General features: G+C 40.2%; 1 protein-coding gene across 9 annotated transcripts in view; it reads right to left on the bottom strand.

Moving 5' to 3' along the window:
* LOC126399873 (calcium-activated potassium channel subunit alpha-1) overlaps nucleotides 1–17,105 on the bottom strand; it is a 150,164-nt gene that overhangs the window by 15,481 nt on the left and 117,578 nt on the right. For 5 of the 9 annotated variants that reach the window (XM_050060194.1, XM_050060191.1, XM_050060187.1 and 2 more), the window contains 6 exons: nucleotides 13,945–14,038; nucleotides 7,368–7,491; nucleotides 6,718–6,942; nucleotides 4,582–4,774; nucleotides 1,987–2,100; nucleotides 556–686 (listed from right to left, as the gene is read on the bottom strand). In XM_050060194.1, coding sequence (XP_049916151.1) covers nucleotides 556–686; nucleotides 1,987–2,100; nucleotides 4,582–4,774; nucleotides 6,718–6,942; nucleotides 7,368–7,491; nucleotides 13,945–14,038 — 881 coding nt within the window. Of the gene's footprint in view, nucleotides 1–555; nucleotides 687–1,669; nucleotides 1,763–1,986; nucleotides 2,101–4,581; nucleotides 4,775–6,717; nucleotides 6,943–7,367; nucleotides 7,492–13,944; nucleotides 14,054–15,325; nucleotides 15,656–17,105 lie in introns of all 9 variants that reach the window. The other 4 variants (XM_050060192.1, XM_050060185.1, XM_050060189.1 and 1 more) reach the window with 2 other exon arrangements.

Below are 17,105 nucleotides of genomic sequence, written 5' to 3'. Positions count from 1 at the left end.
CATTTAAGTGCGGAAAACATGCAAAAAAGTAAGAAATCAGGAAGGGGGCAAACACTTTTTCACACCACTGTACATATCAGAAAAGTGAGGAAACCATACCTTTGTGAATAAACAAGGCAGCACAGATGGTTCTATTTTATAAAAATTAACAAAAAATATGGGGGAACACTACTATGATATTTTCTATCCGATATATTAAGGGGAAATAACATGAGTATAGCTAGCCACGGTTAGTTTACTTCCTCTTTGGGCAGAGATGAACTCGTCTGGGTTTGGTGTTAAATGATTTGTATGAGCTACAGAACCTACCTACAATATTCCAATCTTCTGGTAATTATTTGGCAACCTAATAGCATACATAGTCAATATGTGGCAAACATGTTAACAGGTGGATTTAAAAAAAAAAATTCTAGCTATTTTCACTGGATGTCAGATATGGTCTGAAAAATCTACTGAAATTTGAGTCTGGAGAAGTGTGTTATTTTGAAATGGAAAATATGTAAGAACCATGATCTCTACCATGAAATAATATTGTCTGAATCAAATCTGACTTACAGCACTCATTAAGGAATCCAGCACACTGACGGCGAAGGCTGTCCCACAGGCAAAAGGCTGAGTGAGGTATAACTCTGTGTCAGGGTCGTCATCATCATCTTGGTCCAGGAACTGAACATTGGAGTCATTCACTGTGGAAATAAACATGGAAATTTCACTTATTTAAAATTCTTCATGTTCATTTTCTGCACCACAGACCAGACCTCATGGAATTATTTTGTGATTTTAAAAAAAGCATGGATTGTGTGCTTAAGCATTCACCAGGCAAATACTTAATTCATGTGAAGAGGACACAGAAGTACAGTGGTTGTGCACAACAGTCAGAAGCTGCAGATATGGACTGTATTAGAAATCTGTGTATGGTTCAACAAATTCTTTTCAACTCCTTTCAGAATTTGGACAAAACTGTAGATTCTTTTAAGCGAGTGAAATGAAACCATGTCTGGTATTTGCGTTCGGCCTTGTGGCCGACTTGCCTCTGCCACATTCCATATCCAGGCCATGCATACTCATGACACCATGCATATTGTCAAAGCTTCAGGCCTTGATCCAAAGTCCTCCTGAAGTCAGTATCAGAAACACCAATATGCCATTGTTTGTCTTGTAAATCCAAGACAGAACTTCAAATTACTTGTTCTTGCATGTCAAAACAAATGAAAGTATCTCATTGCCCCAGAACCTTCTTTGAAGATGTCTCTGAGCACAAAAACACATGCAGTAGCTGGAAGAAAGTAATGATGTAAAATTTAGTTTGAGAACTGCTACTTCTGTGAGGACAGAAATAAATGTCAGTCATATCGACAGGGCTGAGATGAAAGAGGGGCACGGGCCAGAGAATGTGATCCGACAGAAGATGCTATGAAAACAGCCACAAGGACTTCTGAGGGATCAAAGGCCTTGTAATTCTTAGAAAAATAAAAGGGAAAAATTTTGCTTTGAGATAAGGGGCCAAAACAAGACAGGCAATTTCAACCAGAACCAAGGGTAAAATGTGCTCAAAGTGATGCCATGGGAATGGACTGAGCCTCTTGTGCAGCGAGAGAAATCAAAAGAAAGCTGATATGGAGGCAGCAGCAGTTACAACACTGCAGTACAGGACAGAGGCACTTCTTACCCAGCTCAGTTATCATTTGTATGCTGGTCCCACTGCTTTTATCCTGACTGAATGAAATCACAGGCGGTTTTTTGCCTGGCTTTGCTAATGGTGCTAGACAAGTGTTGAGGAAAAACAGTTACTGAAGCATGTCAACAAGGGACAAAAAAAAACCCATATAAACTCCACTTATTGTACAGTTAATCAAGTGTTGACAGCCTCTTATTGCAGACATTGTGTTTTCAGATCTGTTTACAACTATGTCAATAAAAAAAAAACATGCAACAGTAGAGGTAACATATCAATCAGCTGACACAAATATGCAGCAGCAAGCATACCTAGCTCTGTTATGATGGGAATATTTGCTCCAGTTGTGACAGAAGTCTGCCGCACTAATCCATGGACTGGGCTGTTTTCAGGAGACGATCTATCCATCCCTGGGGGTGTAAAGCCTAAATGAACACACACATAACATAAAGCACATCTGTTAATGCAATATTCAATACTTCATCAGAGGTTAGAAACACGCAACATATACTCACACAACTGTTTGTATGATATCTAACATATTAGTACCCTAAGAATGGTGCTGTTACATCACTTACCTAACATTACATTATGTGGCTTAGGTTTAGGCAAGTATTGTTACGTAAGTTAGATTAAGGCAAGTAAATTTACCCAGGTTATGTTTAGGCAAGTTACGTAGATTAAGTTTAGGTAAGTAAAAATACATAGCTTAGGTTTAGGAAAAAAACATAATTGGAATTAGGCACATTATGTACTAATGTGAAGTTACTTACTTAAGGTTTTGTAGGTTAGGTTTATACGAGTAAAGTTTCGTAGATTAGGTTTAGGCAAGTTAAGTTACGTAGGTTAGGTTTAGGAAAAAAATATGGTTGGACGCACATTACATACTAATGGGAAGTTACGTAGGTTAAGTTTAGGCAAGTTAAGTTACGTAGGTTAGGTTTGGGGAAAAAACATGGTTGGGTATGGTCATATTACATACTAATGAGAAGTTACGTACTCAGGGTAAAGTTACGTAGGTTAAGTTTAGGTAAGTAAATAGAAATAGCTTAGGTTTAGGAAAATAATATGGTTAGGCATGGTCACATTACGTACTAACATGTAGTTACGTTCTTACGGTAATGTTACGTAGGTTAGATTTAGGCAACGAAAAATACATAGCTTAGGTTTAGGGGGGAAAAAATAGTTGGGTGTGGTCACATTACATACTAATGTGATGTTACATAAAGTAATCTAACGTAGGTTAAGTTTTGGCAAGTATAGTTCCTTAGGTGAGATTTGGGAAAGTAAAGTTAAAAAGGCTAGCTTTAGGAAAAGAAACATGGTTGGCAATAGTCACATTATATTCTTACTGTTAAGTTACAAACTTGACCTAAAAATATGTAGATTAGGTTCAGGAACACAAACATGGTTGGACGTCGTCACTTTACATACTTAATGTAAAATTACATACTTAAAGTTACGTCGGTTAGGTAAGGCAAGTAAATTAATATTGGTTACATCTATTAAAGTAAAGTCATGTAGTTTAGGTGCAGGAAAGGATCGTGGCTGGGCGTGGTCACATTACATTCTAACATTAAGTTATATACTTAACATAGTTACATAAGTTAGGTTTAGGAAAAGCATCATGGTTGGCACATTACATACTAATGTAAAGTCACGTACTCAACATTAAGTTAGTGGGTTACGTTTAGGCAAGTAAAGTTGCGTAGGTTAGGTTTAGGAAAAGAGACATGGTGATGGCGTACCTTAAAATAACTTAGAGTTTACTTGGTGTCACACAGGACACAAACACAGGTTTCCTGGGGAACAGTCCTGTGTTTGCACCCATCCACCATCCCAACCTGCCTTGTTACACGGACTATCACGCTTCATACTACATGCTTCTTTACTTCCATCAGCGCATTGGTCACGTGATCGCAGCTTTACGGATTACATGGCTTTTACATGAATTACTGGCTCGTGATTACATAGGTTATATGCAAATTATGGGGTGTTACTCTTCGTAGGTACACATACAAACAGTGCATGAGAACAGCCTGCAAACATCAATACTTCATCAGAGGCTACAAACAGGCATATCAGCAGAACTAATACACTGGGGCTATTTCATCCATTCACTGCCACTCCTAAAGCATAAAGTTGCTGAGTGCGATGTTACCGTATTCTTGACAAGGTCCAATATTAGTCTATATATAATAGATGTGACATACTGCTCATTTTGTTTCCTGTAGATTGTGTGTGCATGGAGATGGAAAGCTTTTACACACACACATAAAAAAAAAAACATGTACAGTATGGAGCCATGAAATAGAAAATAAGTGACGCAAGATTGAATTCAAATTGACTTGACATTCCTTGCTTTCCTCAGACTGACAAGTAAGCACATTAAATCAGTGATGCTGTATGTATTATACATAGGCCGTGTTTTGACATCCATCACTTTGTGCTGACTAAGGCGAATGTGAGGTCATACATGTATTAGAGAAATAATGAAATTGGCAGGATATTTTCTCCCTCCCTCCTCGGGTCAAAAGGTTTCTAAAAGCATTTCTCTCAATGCCAAAGAATGACCATTATTGAAGGCCGTCTCACGCTGAGTGCTTCAGTGTAACATGCAGTATTCATAAATTATAAACATATTGGTTTTCCAAAGTAGGCTTGTATACTAGGAAAAAAAAATGTGTGAGCCAGGTAAGGCTTTTGTGCCAACGCTGTGCTTGTTGCCACCAATTAGTCTTGTGAAGAAACCAGTTGTTACAGTAACCTGAGGAATAGTCAGTTGGGTTTACTGTCAAACGCAGTGACACCAGGTCAGCCAGGCAGCACCCAGTGAGCGATATTCTCTGTGCCAGGGCCCTGTCCCTTCCAGGCGGTGCAGTGAACTATGATAGGGCGCTCCTTACCTTGGGAATTAGCCTGCAAGACCCCGATGCTGTCGTCAAACAGCATGGATTTGATGTTGAGTGACGCCAAGATGCATTCTTTGTCCTGCAGTGATGCGTCGTCAATATTGTTCTGATTGGCTGACAGAATGACACACATGTCGCAGAGGTTGATGTTGACAGCCCTCAGATCTGCCCGACTCAACGGTGTGCCCTTTGAGAGGGAGTGAAGGAGAGAATTTGTTATCTCACCTATGTGACACCAAGAGGTAAATGAAAACTTGGCAACTTTCAAATTGCTGCTTTCTTCCTTGAGCTTTATGTCAACCATGTCTCCTAAAAAACACTTTTTATACACTACTAAATCACTTAATTATGTTTTGGAGGAAACTTAATTGATACTTAAAGTGTTTTCCAATCCAGATGCTGAATAGTCAGAGTCACGGTTGTGGTGGATGATTTAACGTCTTCACATCCTGCGTCCCACTTGTTTTTTAGGCGACTGAAACAGCTGGTTGAAGTTATACTATAGAGGATTTCCCTAAAAAGCGGTGTATTGACTTACATAAAGTAATCCCTCAATCATCACTTACGACCCACTACAAGCGTGTGGTGATGTATTTATCTGCAGAGACTCTGCCCTCTGCCTGTATTGTAGTATTTTGCTGTGGTTGGGATGTTTCTGGGAACAGCACGCAGGTGATGTAGCAGCAAAGCTAGGACTTTAACTTATGCTGCCGATACTGTTTACAAACAGAAGTCGACAATTCATGAAGTGTATATCTTTAAGGAAAGATCATGGTTTTCATCAAATACTGAAGTTGTCCTGTCTTGTGCTTCAAGTCAGCTTTGACTTAAAAAAAAAAAAAAAAAAAAAAAAAAAGCCCAAACCATAATCTTTTCCTACTTAAACGGAATCCTTTAAGTTGCTTTTAAAGCATAATCACAACATGCCTTAGTTTCCAGGAGCGAATATTTTAAAGACCCACTCTAGTAAAAATTAAGTTTTTAACCTTGTTCACATGTCCATATGGAGTGTTTTTTGTTTGCTTCAAGACATATCAGAGGGCTGAGCAAGGTATCGATAATGAATCTATATCGTGATATGAGATTAGATATTGTCTTTGATTTTGGACATGGTTATGTCTTAAGTTGTCTTTTTCTGTTTTTAAAGGATGCATTACAGTAAAGTGATGCAATTTTCTGAACCTACCAGACTGTACTAGCTGTTTTATTATTTGCCTTTACCCACTGAGTCATTACATCCACATTACTGATGACTATTTATCAAAAATACTTTGTGAAAGCATCAACAGTCAATCCTACAATTTTGTTGGATTATCAATAGGTATTTGGTCAAAAATATTATGATTGGATTTTCAGGGGCAACTGTTAGCATCTGTTTAACGGCATGGTTGTGGATGTTAGCTGCTGCTGCTGCTGTGCTGGGTAGCTCGTGCTTACTGGGCAGAAACTGAATTGACCATTCGCCAGGAGGATAGTGGCTCTGGAGATGGCGTTAACAGAAAGTCTGAGAAGTTTCCATACCAAGTTATTTCAGTCAATACCTTAAAAGGTATTGAGTTTCGATACCCAGCCCTGCATCTAAGCTTTTTTTTTTTTTTTCCCCAATAGAAAAAAAAATTCTATGTAATTTTATTGAACAGCTTTAAGATTTTAGGGGGTCAATCAATGAGAATGGGATAAAAAAACAGAATAAAATACGTTTTGCTTTTAACATTTTGACCGGATGATGGCTCTAGAGGAAAAGTTAAGGGATCACTGGAATAATTATAATTCATCCTGATGGGGACATCAATGTGTGGACCAAATTTTCTATCAAATCATCCAACAGCTGCTGAAATATTTTACTGAAAAACACAAATGTCAACATCATGGTGTCGCTACAGGAAAAGTCAGGGGATCGCCAAAGTCATCAAGATACAGTGTTTGGATAACATAAACGTCTGTACAAAATATCACGGCAATCCATCAAATTTCAGTCTGGGCCAAAGCTTTAAGTCTGCTACAGAACATATTTACCAAAGCAAATTAGCTGCATATGAAAGTCATTTTTAGGAGACGGGATTGTTAATTTTGTCGTACCAGTTACAGTAGATAAATATATGAAATATATGGTTATTTTGTTGTACTCACAGGTAAAATGGAGACCTTTGGGAAATTGTGGAGAGTCTCCCACTCCCGCTTCAGATACTCAAGTGAGCCGACAAACACAATGTGCTTTAGCTCATGGTAGTGAAAGTTGCTCGCTCTCAGAGGCATGACGAAGTTTCGGAGTCCGATCAATGCTGATTTCACATCTCCAAATATGCACACGACCACGTGACCACTCAGAACAGTCATGGCTGCCTCACTCCGGGTCTGAGAGAGGGAGAGGGAGAGAGAGAGAGAGAGAGAGAGAGAGAGAGAGAGAGAGAGAGAGAACAAAGGTTTAAAAAAAAAAAAAAAAAAAAGCTTTATGACATAAATGTGGCACAAACTGCCTTCTCTAGCAAATGTACTGCTTTCTCTTCTTTCAGTTACCTACTCACCCAGTAAAATATATCATGCAGTTCATGACTGCAATAGACTATGAAGGTAATTTGAAAAATGGCATATGTATTAGTACAAGAAACGTTCTATGTACAGGGACCCCATATAGCAAATGACATGTCAAACACCTCATTACAGAGTGTTTAAGTGCCCTGTCAACCTCTGATGGTGCTTTGTGACATGACACATCTGTCACCGGGGAGAAAGAGTGTCAGGGACAAATGACGTGTGCCGAGTAAAAGAGCAGAACCCACCAAGATGACCTTCTCGATGTCTTTGGACGGGCACCAGTGAAACATCCCCGTGGAGTCGTATTTCTTTACGTTCTCGTCCATGCTCTCAATCTGCTCATTTCCCGGGATGAGGAGTGGGTCGTGTCTAATCAAACAAAAAGACGAGAGGGAGGGAATGAAAGAACATCATCAGACACTGTAAATGTGGATTAAATTAACTTGTTATTGGCATTTGACTAATAAATCTAAATTATAACATGATTAACCTGAGACTATAAATCACAGGCAGACAAAAATAATATTTTTAATATAGCACATTTCAAAACAAATTAAGGTGTATAAATCAAGATTAAAAAAATATCAAGATTACAAGTGATGACAGTAAAATCGGTCAATTAAAAGTGCAAAAATGAAAAGAAATAAATTGAAGTAAAGAAATTAAAATGACACTAACTAATAGTAAGAATCTAATTTTACTTTCTAAATTGTCAAAAACATTCATCAGCAGACCATCAGAAAATGTAGGGATCTCAAGACAAAGCCAAAAAAAAAGTAGCTTCATCCTTTTTTCCCCTCTTTGCTCATTCCTGTCAGAGGCCGTCTGCACAAATGCCAACAAAACTGCCATGTCATCAAGCAGAGTGACATCAGCAGCGGCAGCCAGGCGGAAGGAGATGGCAGCAACACGCTGCGTTGACTGGCATGAGCACGGAGATGCAATTACGCCCCCTTACTGCATACAGCTTTTGACGTAGTGTGCTGCGTGGTAAAAGCTTTAACAGACCAGACTTTAAATATTTCAGCATATTTGCCCACTCATATTTGCTGTTCGAAGTGAAGGGTATTAATGTTTAAACAGAGCATCAGAACTACATAAACTAATTTCACCGAGCGTAGCAGTGTGCCTCATCCCACCAAACACTGACCACTAAAGTGGTCGCCCGACATGAGTCCCTGCTGTTGCACCGTGCCTGTTCTGGTCAGAGTGATATGAGCTTTTGACAGAGTTTCTAAAGGGAAGGTTGTAAGATACTCTCGTGTTCATCGCTCCTCTCTCTCAAGCACCCGACACAAAAAAAAAACATAGTGTATTTGAAAAACAAAAATCACCAGGTATTAAGTTATTGCCTTAAAGGAACAGTTCACCCCCAATTAAAAAAATGTATTTTTTCTTTTACCTGTAGTGCTGTTTATCAGTCTAGATTGTTTTAGTGTGAGGTGCCAAGTGTTGCAGATATCAGCCGTGGAGATGTCTGCCTTCTGTCCAACATAATGGAACTACATGGCACTCAGTTTGTGGTGCTTAAAGCACCTAAAAATCAATCTAATTTAAAAACTCCACAGTAATGTCTCTTTTGAGAAATGATGACCCTTTACTCAAGATAATCCACAGACCTTGTTGTGAGCAGTTTCATGTAGGAACCGTTTTCTTTCTACCAAACTACACCAGCCGCCTGTATCAGTGCTCAAGAGGATGCATGCATCTACTGCTCGCTCACCTAGCACCACTGAGCTAGCTAACATCAAAGCTATTCAGTGAACGCTGGGACATGCTCTTTGACCCCATGGGAGCTGTGGGCTATAACATGCATGCAATGTAACTGGAGTTGCGATGTTTAAGGGTTACTGCAGACAGTGTTAGAAACAAAATGACAGAAGGCCTGACAGAAAGTTTTGGGTACACTCGGATGGTTGGCGGCTGATTTACCATTGAACGTTTTCGCATAGCAAGCATTTATTAATGGTCTTTTATGAAGAACTTTTTCAATAATTGCAGAATTGTAATTTTTGCCCGTTACACCCTCAGCATAACGAATCAAACATGCACATGTTCTATGAAAGCGCGCCACCTATTGAGTCTTTCAGCAAGTGCAGACCTGATTTCTCTGCACGTGTTGTACCACAATGACATGACATGTTAGGATGCTGTGACTCCTCCTCTTTTTAACCTCACTGGCTAACAACAGCTCAGCTGAGGAGGACGCCATTAATGTTTACATCTCACGCTGTCACGAGCACGAGCCTCTTGTTCATTAGTAGATGCATGCTTTTAATTTCAATTTTGTAATTACAGTTTGCTTGGAATCGTTAATTTGGAAAACATAATTGTGCAAAAAGATAAAATACGATCACTTCATCACAACATGATTACACCAGAAGTTGATATTCCTGTATTATTATTTCCAATTCACCTCTTCTGTATGTCTTTAGACTGCTGGAGGAAACACACACACACACAAAAGCAGAACACAGAAACGCCCTAACCAGCCAATGCAGTCGAACACCATCAGCTACAGTAGCAACAATGCTAACTACGGAGGCCGTGTGCTGCCCAACACAATTCCCTCTGCACTAAATTGACTTTGTCAGATTCAGATCACAGTCGAAGATGTTATCATCTGAAACTCAGACAGAAGCCTTCTGTCTCTGTCCGAAACCTTTTAAATACTTCAGGTCTTCTCTCCTTAAGAAGAGCATCTCTTTAATCCATGCGAGTACCTTAAAAGAATGCTGCTCTAAGTAACATGTTAAGTATGCATGAAAGTGTCAGTTGAAACTACCATCCCTCAGGCTCCAGCAGACTGAAGCCAAAAAAGCCCGCCTTGGGCTTATATACCCCTAGGCAAGTCCTGGATGTCCTTTCAAGAATGGAAGTGTAGATGGAGAAGGAAACGCTGCTTTCTACTTCTCAGAATCACATCTGTCAAATCATTTTAATTGAAAGGACACAAAGTGTGCACAATAAATTCTGTGGGTGAAGCTTTGTAAAATATTATTTATAAAATGTAAGGGTAAAAACTGGAGCAGGAGAAATGTCACCATGTTTCTTTCTATCAGTGTTGCTGAAAGATTACAGTTACTTTAAATATTGTTTCAAGTGTTAGTTTATGATTCATTGTCCATAAAATGTTAAACATTTGTGAGAGTAACCCATAAAAATTTCTCAGAGCTCAAGGTGGCATCTTCAAAATGCTGTCCCAAACCCAAACATTCAATTTAGAGAGATATAAAACTGAAAAAAGCAGTTTGATAAATGACGTTGTTGTTAATACATCTTCAATAAATCAACAAATCAATAAACTAAGCACTATTTATTATGTTCTATAACTCCCACTGTGCACTACATCATCTGCTTCTGCCAGAGTCTGAAATGCAAGTTCTAATAAGAGTGAAAGCATTTAGTGGTTTTACACCCGGGCTAAATATTTCATCAGAAGTCGAATGTTTCACCACTCACTCAGTGGAGCCGCTGTCACTTCAGTTTGTCCTTGTGGAAGATGACTGGTGAGGCAGAGCTCTGCCAGGATAGCTATCGCTCACTGTCAGCCGTGACGGCCTGTCACTATCCTGCACTGCCAATTGCCTCAGCCGTCCTGTAGCAGACATGACGTGTATGTCACGGCACGGTCCGATGTGACCGAACGCGTTGTGACATCCCACAATTAGATGTGTCTTATGACCCATCAAGGAGCCTGTGGAAATGGTGTTAATTTCAGTGAGGTCGTCATTGCTAAGTTCCAGACAGGACGCGTTAGTTTGCTGATACATCTGGAAACTGGAGACAGTTCTGCTTCCACAGATGATCGCTTCCTTCCTTTGTGCACTCTCTTTTCATTACACAGAGCAGAGGCGTCTGCGAGTGTCTTTTCCGCACTTCTAAACATCCAAAATGATCAGCAGCATAATTCACGACTTTAGTGGTAAGATGACACGTTTGACAAGACTTCACACGTCATGACCGCGAAACATAAAGCCAGGTGTCTTCTGGAGGAGCGTAATGACAGCTCACAGAGACACAAAGTAGAAGCTAAACATGCATATTATGTAAATTTTCTATTTCGGCATCGCTGCACTACTAGCTGACTGTGTACAAGTAGTGAGGGCAGGCAAAGTCTTTGAAAATCCTCCCCATCATGCAAACTGACAAAGGCTTGCTCTTCAAAACCCACAGCCAATCTGTTGATCATTACTTATTTACAAAGGCCTTGAGACCGCAGGTCCTGTAAAAACACATTTGATATAGTATACACCCAGATGTTTTTTTCTCGGCTTGTTGCAATGAAGTATCCCTTAGGCTACTGCAGTGAATCCCTCTCCAGCGTGGAGGCAGCAGATGAGATGAAATAACACATCCACCTGTACCGTGCTGTGTATTAACATGGCAAGTAGATGGATTGGTTTGGTGGGCTGATATTTAGCTGATGGCTATAGCATTAGAAAAGCCTGGTTTTGTTACCCAAGAGGCTGGAAATCACCCAGAGCGATTCAACTTTGACACCACTTTGAACCAAATCAAACAATCAAACAAGGGCAAACGCCCACCTGAAAAAACAGAGGCCATGGATCAAAAGGAGAGTGCTAAATTATGCATATAAAAACACTCCTTTTATATATAACACCAAGTCACTTTTATAACGACTGTACTATGTTATGATCTCAGTGTTAAACAATACAGACATTTGTGGATTTAATTTCTGAATGTCAAATGAACAGGAGCCATATTAGCAACGGGAACATAAAGTCATCTGTCAGTTTTAATTCAGTTTCATCTGTACAATTCCACTTTGTATACGTCAGGCTGCAGGACTTCCCTGTTGCCTTGCTTCCTTGTAACATGGCACTTAATGACAATGACTATTACTATTATCATCCCTGTAATGGCTTCTTGTTGAATAACAGCGTTATCTCCAGTCAAAATCAATAAGCGCCGATTTAATTTCACGGGACAAGATAAAAGCAAGGTAGCATTTGAATTCGCCTTTCATTGTGATGATACATATCATCTGTGGCCTTACGTGCTGAAAAGAGCTCAGAGGGATCCAACAATAGATGAATAGCCTTGGGCTATCTATCCTTTAGAGCCCCTCTGACTGGCTGGCGTTGTCATTAGTGCCAGGCTTGTTTAAGAGCTGTAGTCTGTGGGTGTCACATGAAGCCTTGTGGCATAGAGCCCTTCTGCAGGTCTGACATCTCTGCTATTACATAAACATTTTCTTTACGATGTTTTCTATAATATTTACTGTTGAAATTTGAGTTTAAAACATCAGAAGACGTTGGCAGGTATTTGGTTTTTACACACCATAAAGCACCCTTAAAGCTGCTGATGTCAATATTTTTGGATAAACAGTAAATCAAATGACTATAGATGTTTTTACACGGAGATCCTGCAATTCTGCCGCAACAAAGACCCTTCATTACGCCTGCTTTGCATTTTTACACAGAACCAAACAACGCCCGGCGGCATGCTGCCCCAGTGTGTGATTTTAAATGTCCTGGAAACAAAAGAGGCAAAGAGGCGTGATGTAGAACACAACAGCCTCAGCCTCTAGTTTGACATATAAGTGTTGGGCAGCGCTTTCTAAACAATAACAATGGCATGACATGGCAAAAACATAATTTCCAGTCCTTGTTAAATGGCAGCTGATCCTGTCCTCTGCTTGGAGGGTAAGAAGCTGCTAGACCTCACTGTCTCTCCAATTTGCAGACATTTTCGGTTGATGTTCAACTTCAAGTTAGCTGCTAACTGCTGCTAGCTGTCTGTTAAATCTCCCATTGGTGGGAAACACATAACACATGGTCAAAAAGTCACACCTGTCCTGACCTGTCAGCTCACTTTTTTTAATACTGATTTGGCGCTTTTACTACCTCTGCTGCTAACTTAAAGAACGATTGTACCTTTTATACAGAACAGCAAATAACAGCACAACATTCCCGCCGTCATTGTTTTGTTTTTGTAAGTACTATAACTTAACTGTTTTGGTTCACACTCACTGCTCACATCAACCTCATTTCCCGCCACAGCAGGCAGCGGTTACCAGAAAAAAATAGTCTAAAAAAAACAACAACTGTAGGCTATTCGCACAGCACCAAACAGCAGACAGCCAACAACAGCAACTAGCCCATCTCGAAACCCATCAGCTAAAAGCTCTGGGGCAACAGCCAGTATTTCGGGAGATATGGTGTAGCAAGTGGATGTAGCAAGTCTTTTTCTTCCATGTGCAGCGAAATCGAAGTCAGACGATAGCCAATGCATTCCAACTTTTTTGCTTTCCACACAGACTGTTTACCTGCAAGCAACCAAAGCTTGATCAATACTACTCGGACTACAAACCGAAACCAGGACGCTTCCAGTACCGAAATCCTGTACTGTTGCCTACAGATTCTGCACACATAGGCAGATATCTGCTGTAGAGATTAGCAACTAGCTTGTAAACATCATGGAGCATTTTGCAGCCAATAAAGAGCCAAATGTTTTTTCTCAGAGGTTTGTGGAGACCAAAGCTAGAGCTAAAAGGAGAGTGAATATTGGACTCATATTCACTGAGGGAACAGAAACACAACTCACAACACAACATATGCTAATGTTGCTTCTTGTTTGGTGAATGTAGGTTTATAAAACCAACTGTTTGTTCCACAAAACACATTTCACCATAACAACTTTAGAAAATAAACATATATCAGGGCTGTGTGAATTTGGTTATTGGAGAATTTTAATGAAATGTACTGAGTTTTATATTTTCCAGTTGAAGATTAGGAAAAATAAATGTATGGTAACAACACAAAGAAAGACAAAGCAGTAACGCCATTGTTGTCCTACCTCATTATCTTGGGTGAGGAGTTTGGAGAATTTCTCATGCCTCCGTTACGTTGCTTTTTTTTAGGCGACAATGCAGACTGTTGGTCCTCTTCAACTGCAACAAAAGGCACTAGTAAGAGCAAGGGAATAATCAGAAAAGCAAAAATCCAAAACTCAGTGACAACAACAAAAATAGAACAACACAGCACAACTTGAGGTCAGTGAATTCAAAGAGATAAAACGGTTACAGAGACAGAGTGGAAAGAGAGGTTGGGTGAACAAGATGGAGTGGACAGGACACTTTAACTAACTAACGTGTGCGACGGAAAACAGTCCAATGTTTGCGTGATGACGACAGCACACACGTTAGCACATCGTTGCATGGTTGTGTATGAAGATGCAAACATGCAATAGTGCCATCATCAACCATCATGCCAACTGCTAAATCTGTGAGGTTTTATTCACCACGCACTAATCTAGAGAACTGCAGTAATCCAGATAATGTAGGACCACAATTACCTCAGTGGGATACTTTAATGTCTCAGTACCTTGTTAGTACAAATTTCCTCAGTTCTAGACTTGGATAGCTCTTCTTTCGGCCATGCTAATAATTTACATTCTCATTTAATTAAGGTAATACCCCATGAACATCATGCATCCAACACTATAAATAAAGGTACTTATGTGCCAATACTGAATCCAGTCTGGATTGCTGGTCTTTCTTCATCTTGGGAGTGACGCCCTTGGCTCATATAATTATGTTGGTCCTCGTGCCAGAGTGATTTATGTACAGCTGAGATGCCCCTTGGACATTGTCTCTACCGCTACACAAAACTGCACTGAGCTCTTCACAGGAAATGAATTACAAGTTTCACCCTGGAGTAAAGTAATCAGGCAAATATTTTCACAAGCTGAAGAACACAGCTCTGCTCTGTGGCAGGCGCTGGTAAAATAAACACGAGCAGCAAGAAAAGTGTTTTGGCTAATCGCGTTTTAACAGCCATCGTTAATAATAGTGGGAATAGCTTGGAAAATATGTTGACTAATGACGGTTTAACAACGGAGAAATTAAAAGCGATTTCATCTAAATGGAGATCATGCTCCTCTGCAGATGAACACGGGATTTCAGGCCCTGCTACAATGTCTGAGAGTGACACTGTAATGGAAAATGTAGAGTTACGGGGGGCTTCCAGTGGAGAGGGATGCTCCAACACACTGGCCCTTCACATCTTGCTTGGCCTGTTCAATATTTAATGTTTCACAGCTGACAGCTGCACACACTGGGTCATTAGTAAGGAATGCTACACATGCAACCACTCCAGCCTGGCAAGCACATGCTTTGGTTGTGCTGTTGTTGAGTTCAGGCCTGCCAAACACGCCGGGGGAGGGGAGGGGGGCTTACAGTGCCTGTGACTGAGCGTGGCATTATTGGAGTGACTGGGGTGGTATCTGTATTTCACCGGAAGGCTGCGTGCCCGCTGGAGCCGGCTTGCCTCTTCTGGCACCCCTGGTAGCCGGCCCACCTGGCCCAGGTCCCCAGAGCCCATGAAGCTCAGTCTCAGAGCGGAGGGCTCAGCGGGGGGCAGCAGGCTTCCCTTGCGGTTGTTTACCAGAGGGACCGACACGATTCTGCTACGGGGCCCCCTACAGACCTCGCTGGCTGAGTTGTGGTTCAGTTTAGCTGACTTGTACTGATAAGGCGGTGACTGGGTTAGGGGACCGTCGTTTACTGCTAAATGAAGAGGAGTCAAAATCAGGATCTATAAAATGCAAAGTTAATGGAGTCTGCTTTTTTTTTTTAAAGGGTCAGTTTAGCCAATTCACACAAAAACACATTTTCCCTCCTGACCTCTAGTGTTATCTACCCATGGCGATGGCTTTGGTTTTATGAGCACGATTTCTTCCTCCATCCAACTACGATGGAGGTGAATAAAATTTAGTTTGTAGTGCTGACAGCATTGAAACATTACATTTAAATAGTCCTCAGGCCTCACACAGGTTTCACTGGAGCTACTCTCTGCTAAAGGAATAGTTACTATGAAAACTGTTCACGGTATCTTCTGTAGATTATCCAGAGTGACATTGAGCCTCTTTCATTAGTATGTGCATAAAAATGTTCTTACTCTGGACACAAAATAAGTGTGCAGGCAAAATTACTGTCAGAATCATGTCATGCACACACCGGCTAATTTTGTTCTGACCGCTCTACATATGTATCATTCTAAGGTGAAAGGCATGTGTCTGATATTGCCATTAGCATACTACCACACCCCCATCTCTCTATATAAGCAAATACATTTGCCTGGAGGTGTATCATGGAGAAACTGGTGCTGTTGTCAGGCCAGGCCACTGCCTGGCAACAACACCACTGAATTGTCTGGTGGCCGCAAACATCTTGGGTGGCCGCTTGGCAGAGATCTGAACTCAACTTAGTGCACTTTTGTAGTTCCACAGTGTGATTGCTTTAGTCAAATTTATGGCCATCATTACAGATGCTGTCATCACCACTGCAAATGTCTGATTTCAATCTTGTTGCGAGTAAAATTTCAGGGAACATGGTGCAAGTGGTACAAGTTAAAGGACTTTTTGTTTTTTTGTTTTTAAATCGAATAATAAATAACCACCCAAATGTTTCACTTTGTTTGTTTCCTTCGTGCCAATTATGTTTATTCCTTTGTCATGTTGTAGATTATATAGCAGCTGTATATTTTAACTATCACGGTAATTGATGAAGATGAAAGGCTGTCAATTTCATAGTTATTTAATAAATCTGGCCAATGTTTTAGTAAACTAATTTTAAATATTGTCTGTTAGACCCTTTTTATGTACTTAATGCATTAACATTTTCTAAGACAGCTGAGCCGCCATTTGTGCGTACGCATGGTCTGAGGCAGTTGTAAATTTCTTTCCAGAGTACGAACAAATTCAGGTGAAAAAATTTGTACGCACAATATAAGATGATTTGAGGCCCAATTTTTTGCAAAGACATATTGTTAATTCTTTTAAAATCAGATTTTTGTTTTGATGTTATGAGCACCACAAACATACTTCAATTCAGTGCTGCTTGGACACATAAATCTCAGGGGCAGATATTTCAAAACATGGGTGCATAAATCTGAAACAATCTTCATAGCTAGACACCACAGGACACAGAATGCCTGCTTTGTGATTTGGGTGAATGA

The sequence above is a fragment of the Epinephelus moara genome, chromosome 13, assembly GCF_006386435.1.
Source record: "Epinephelus moara isolate mb chromosome 13, YSFRI_EMoa_1.0, whole genome shotgun sequence".
Lineage (NCBI taxonomy): Eukaryota > Metazoa > Chordata > Actinopteri > Perciformes > Serranidae > Epinephelus > Epinephelus moara.
This window is presented reverse-complemented; position numbering and strand designations above follow the sequence as displayed.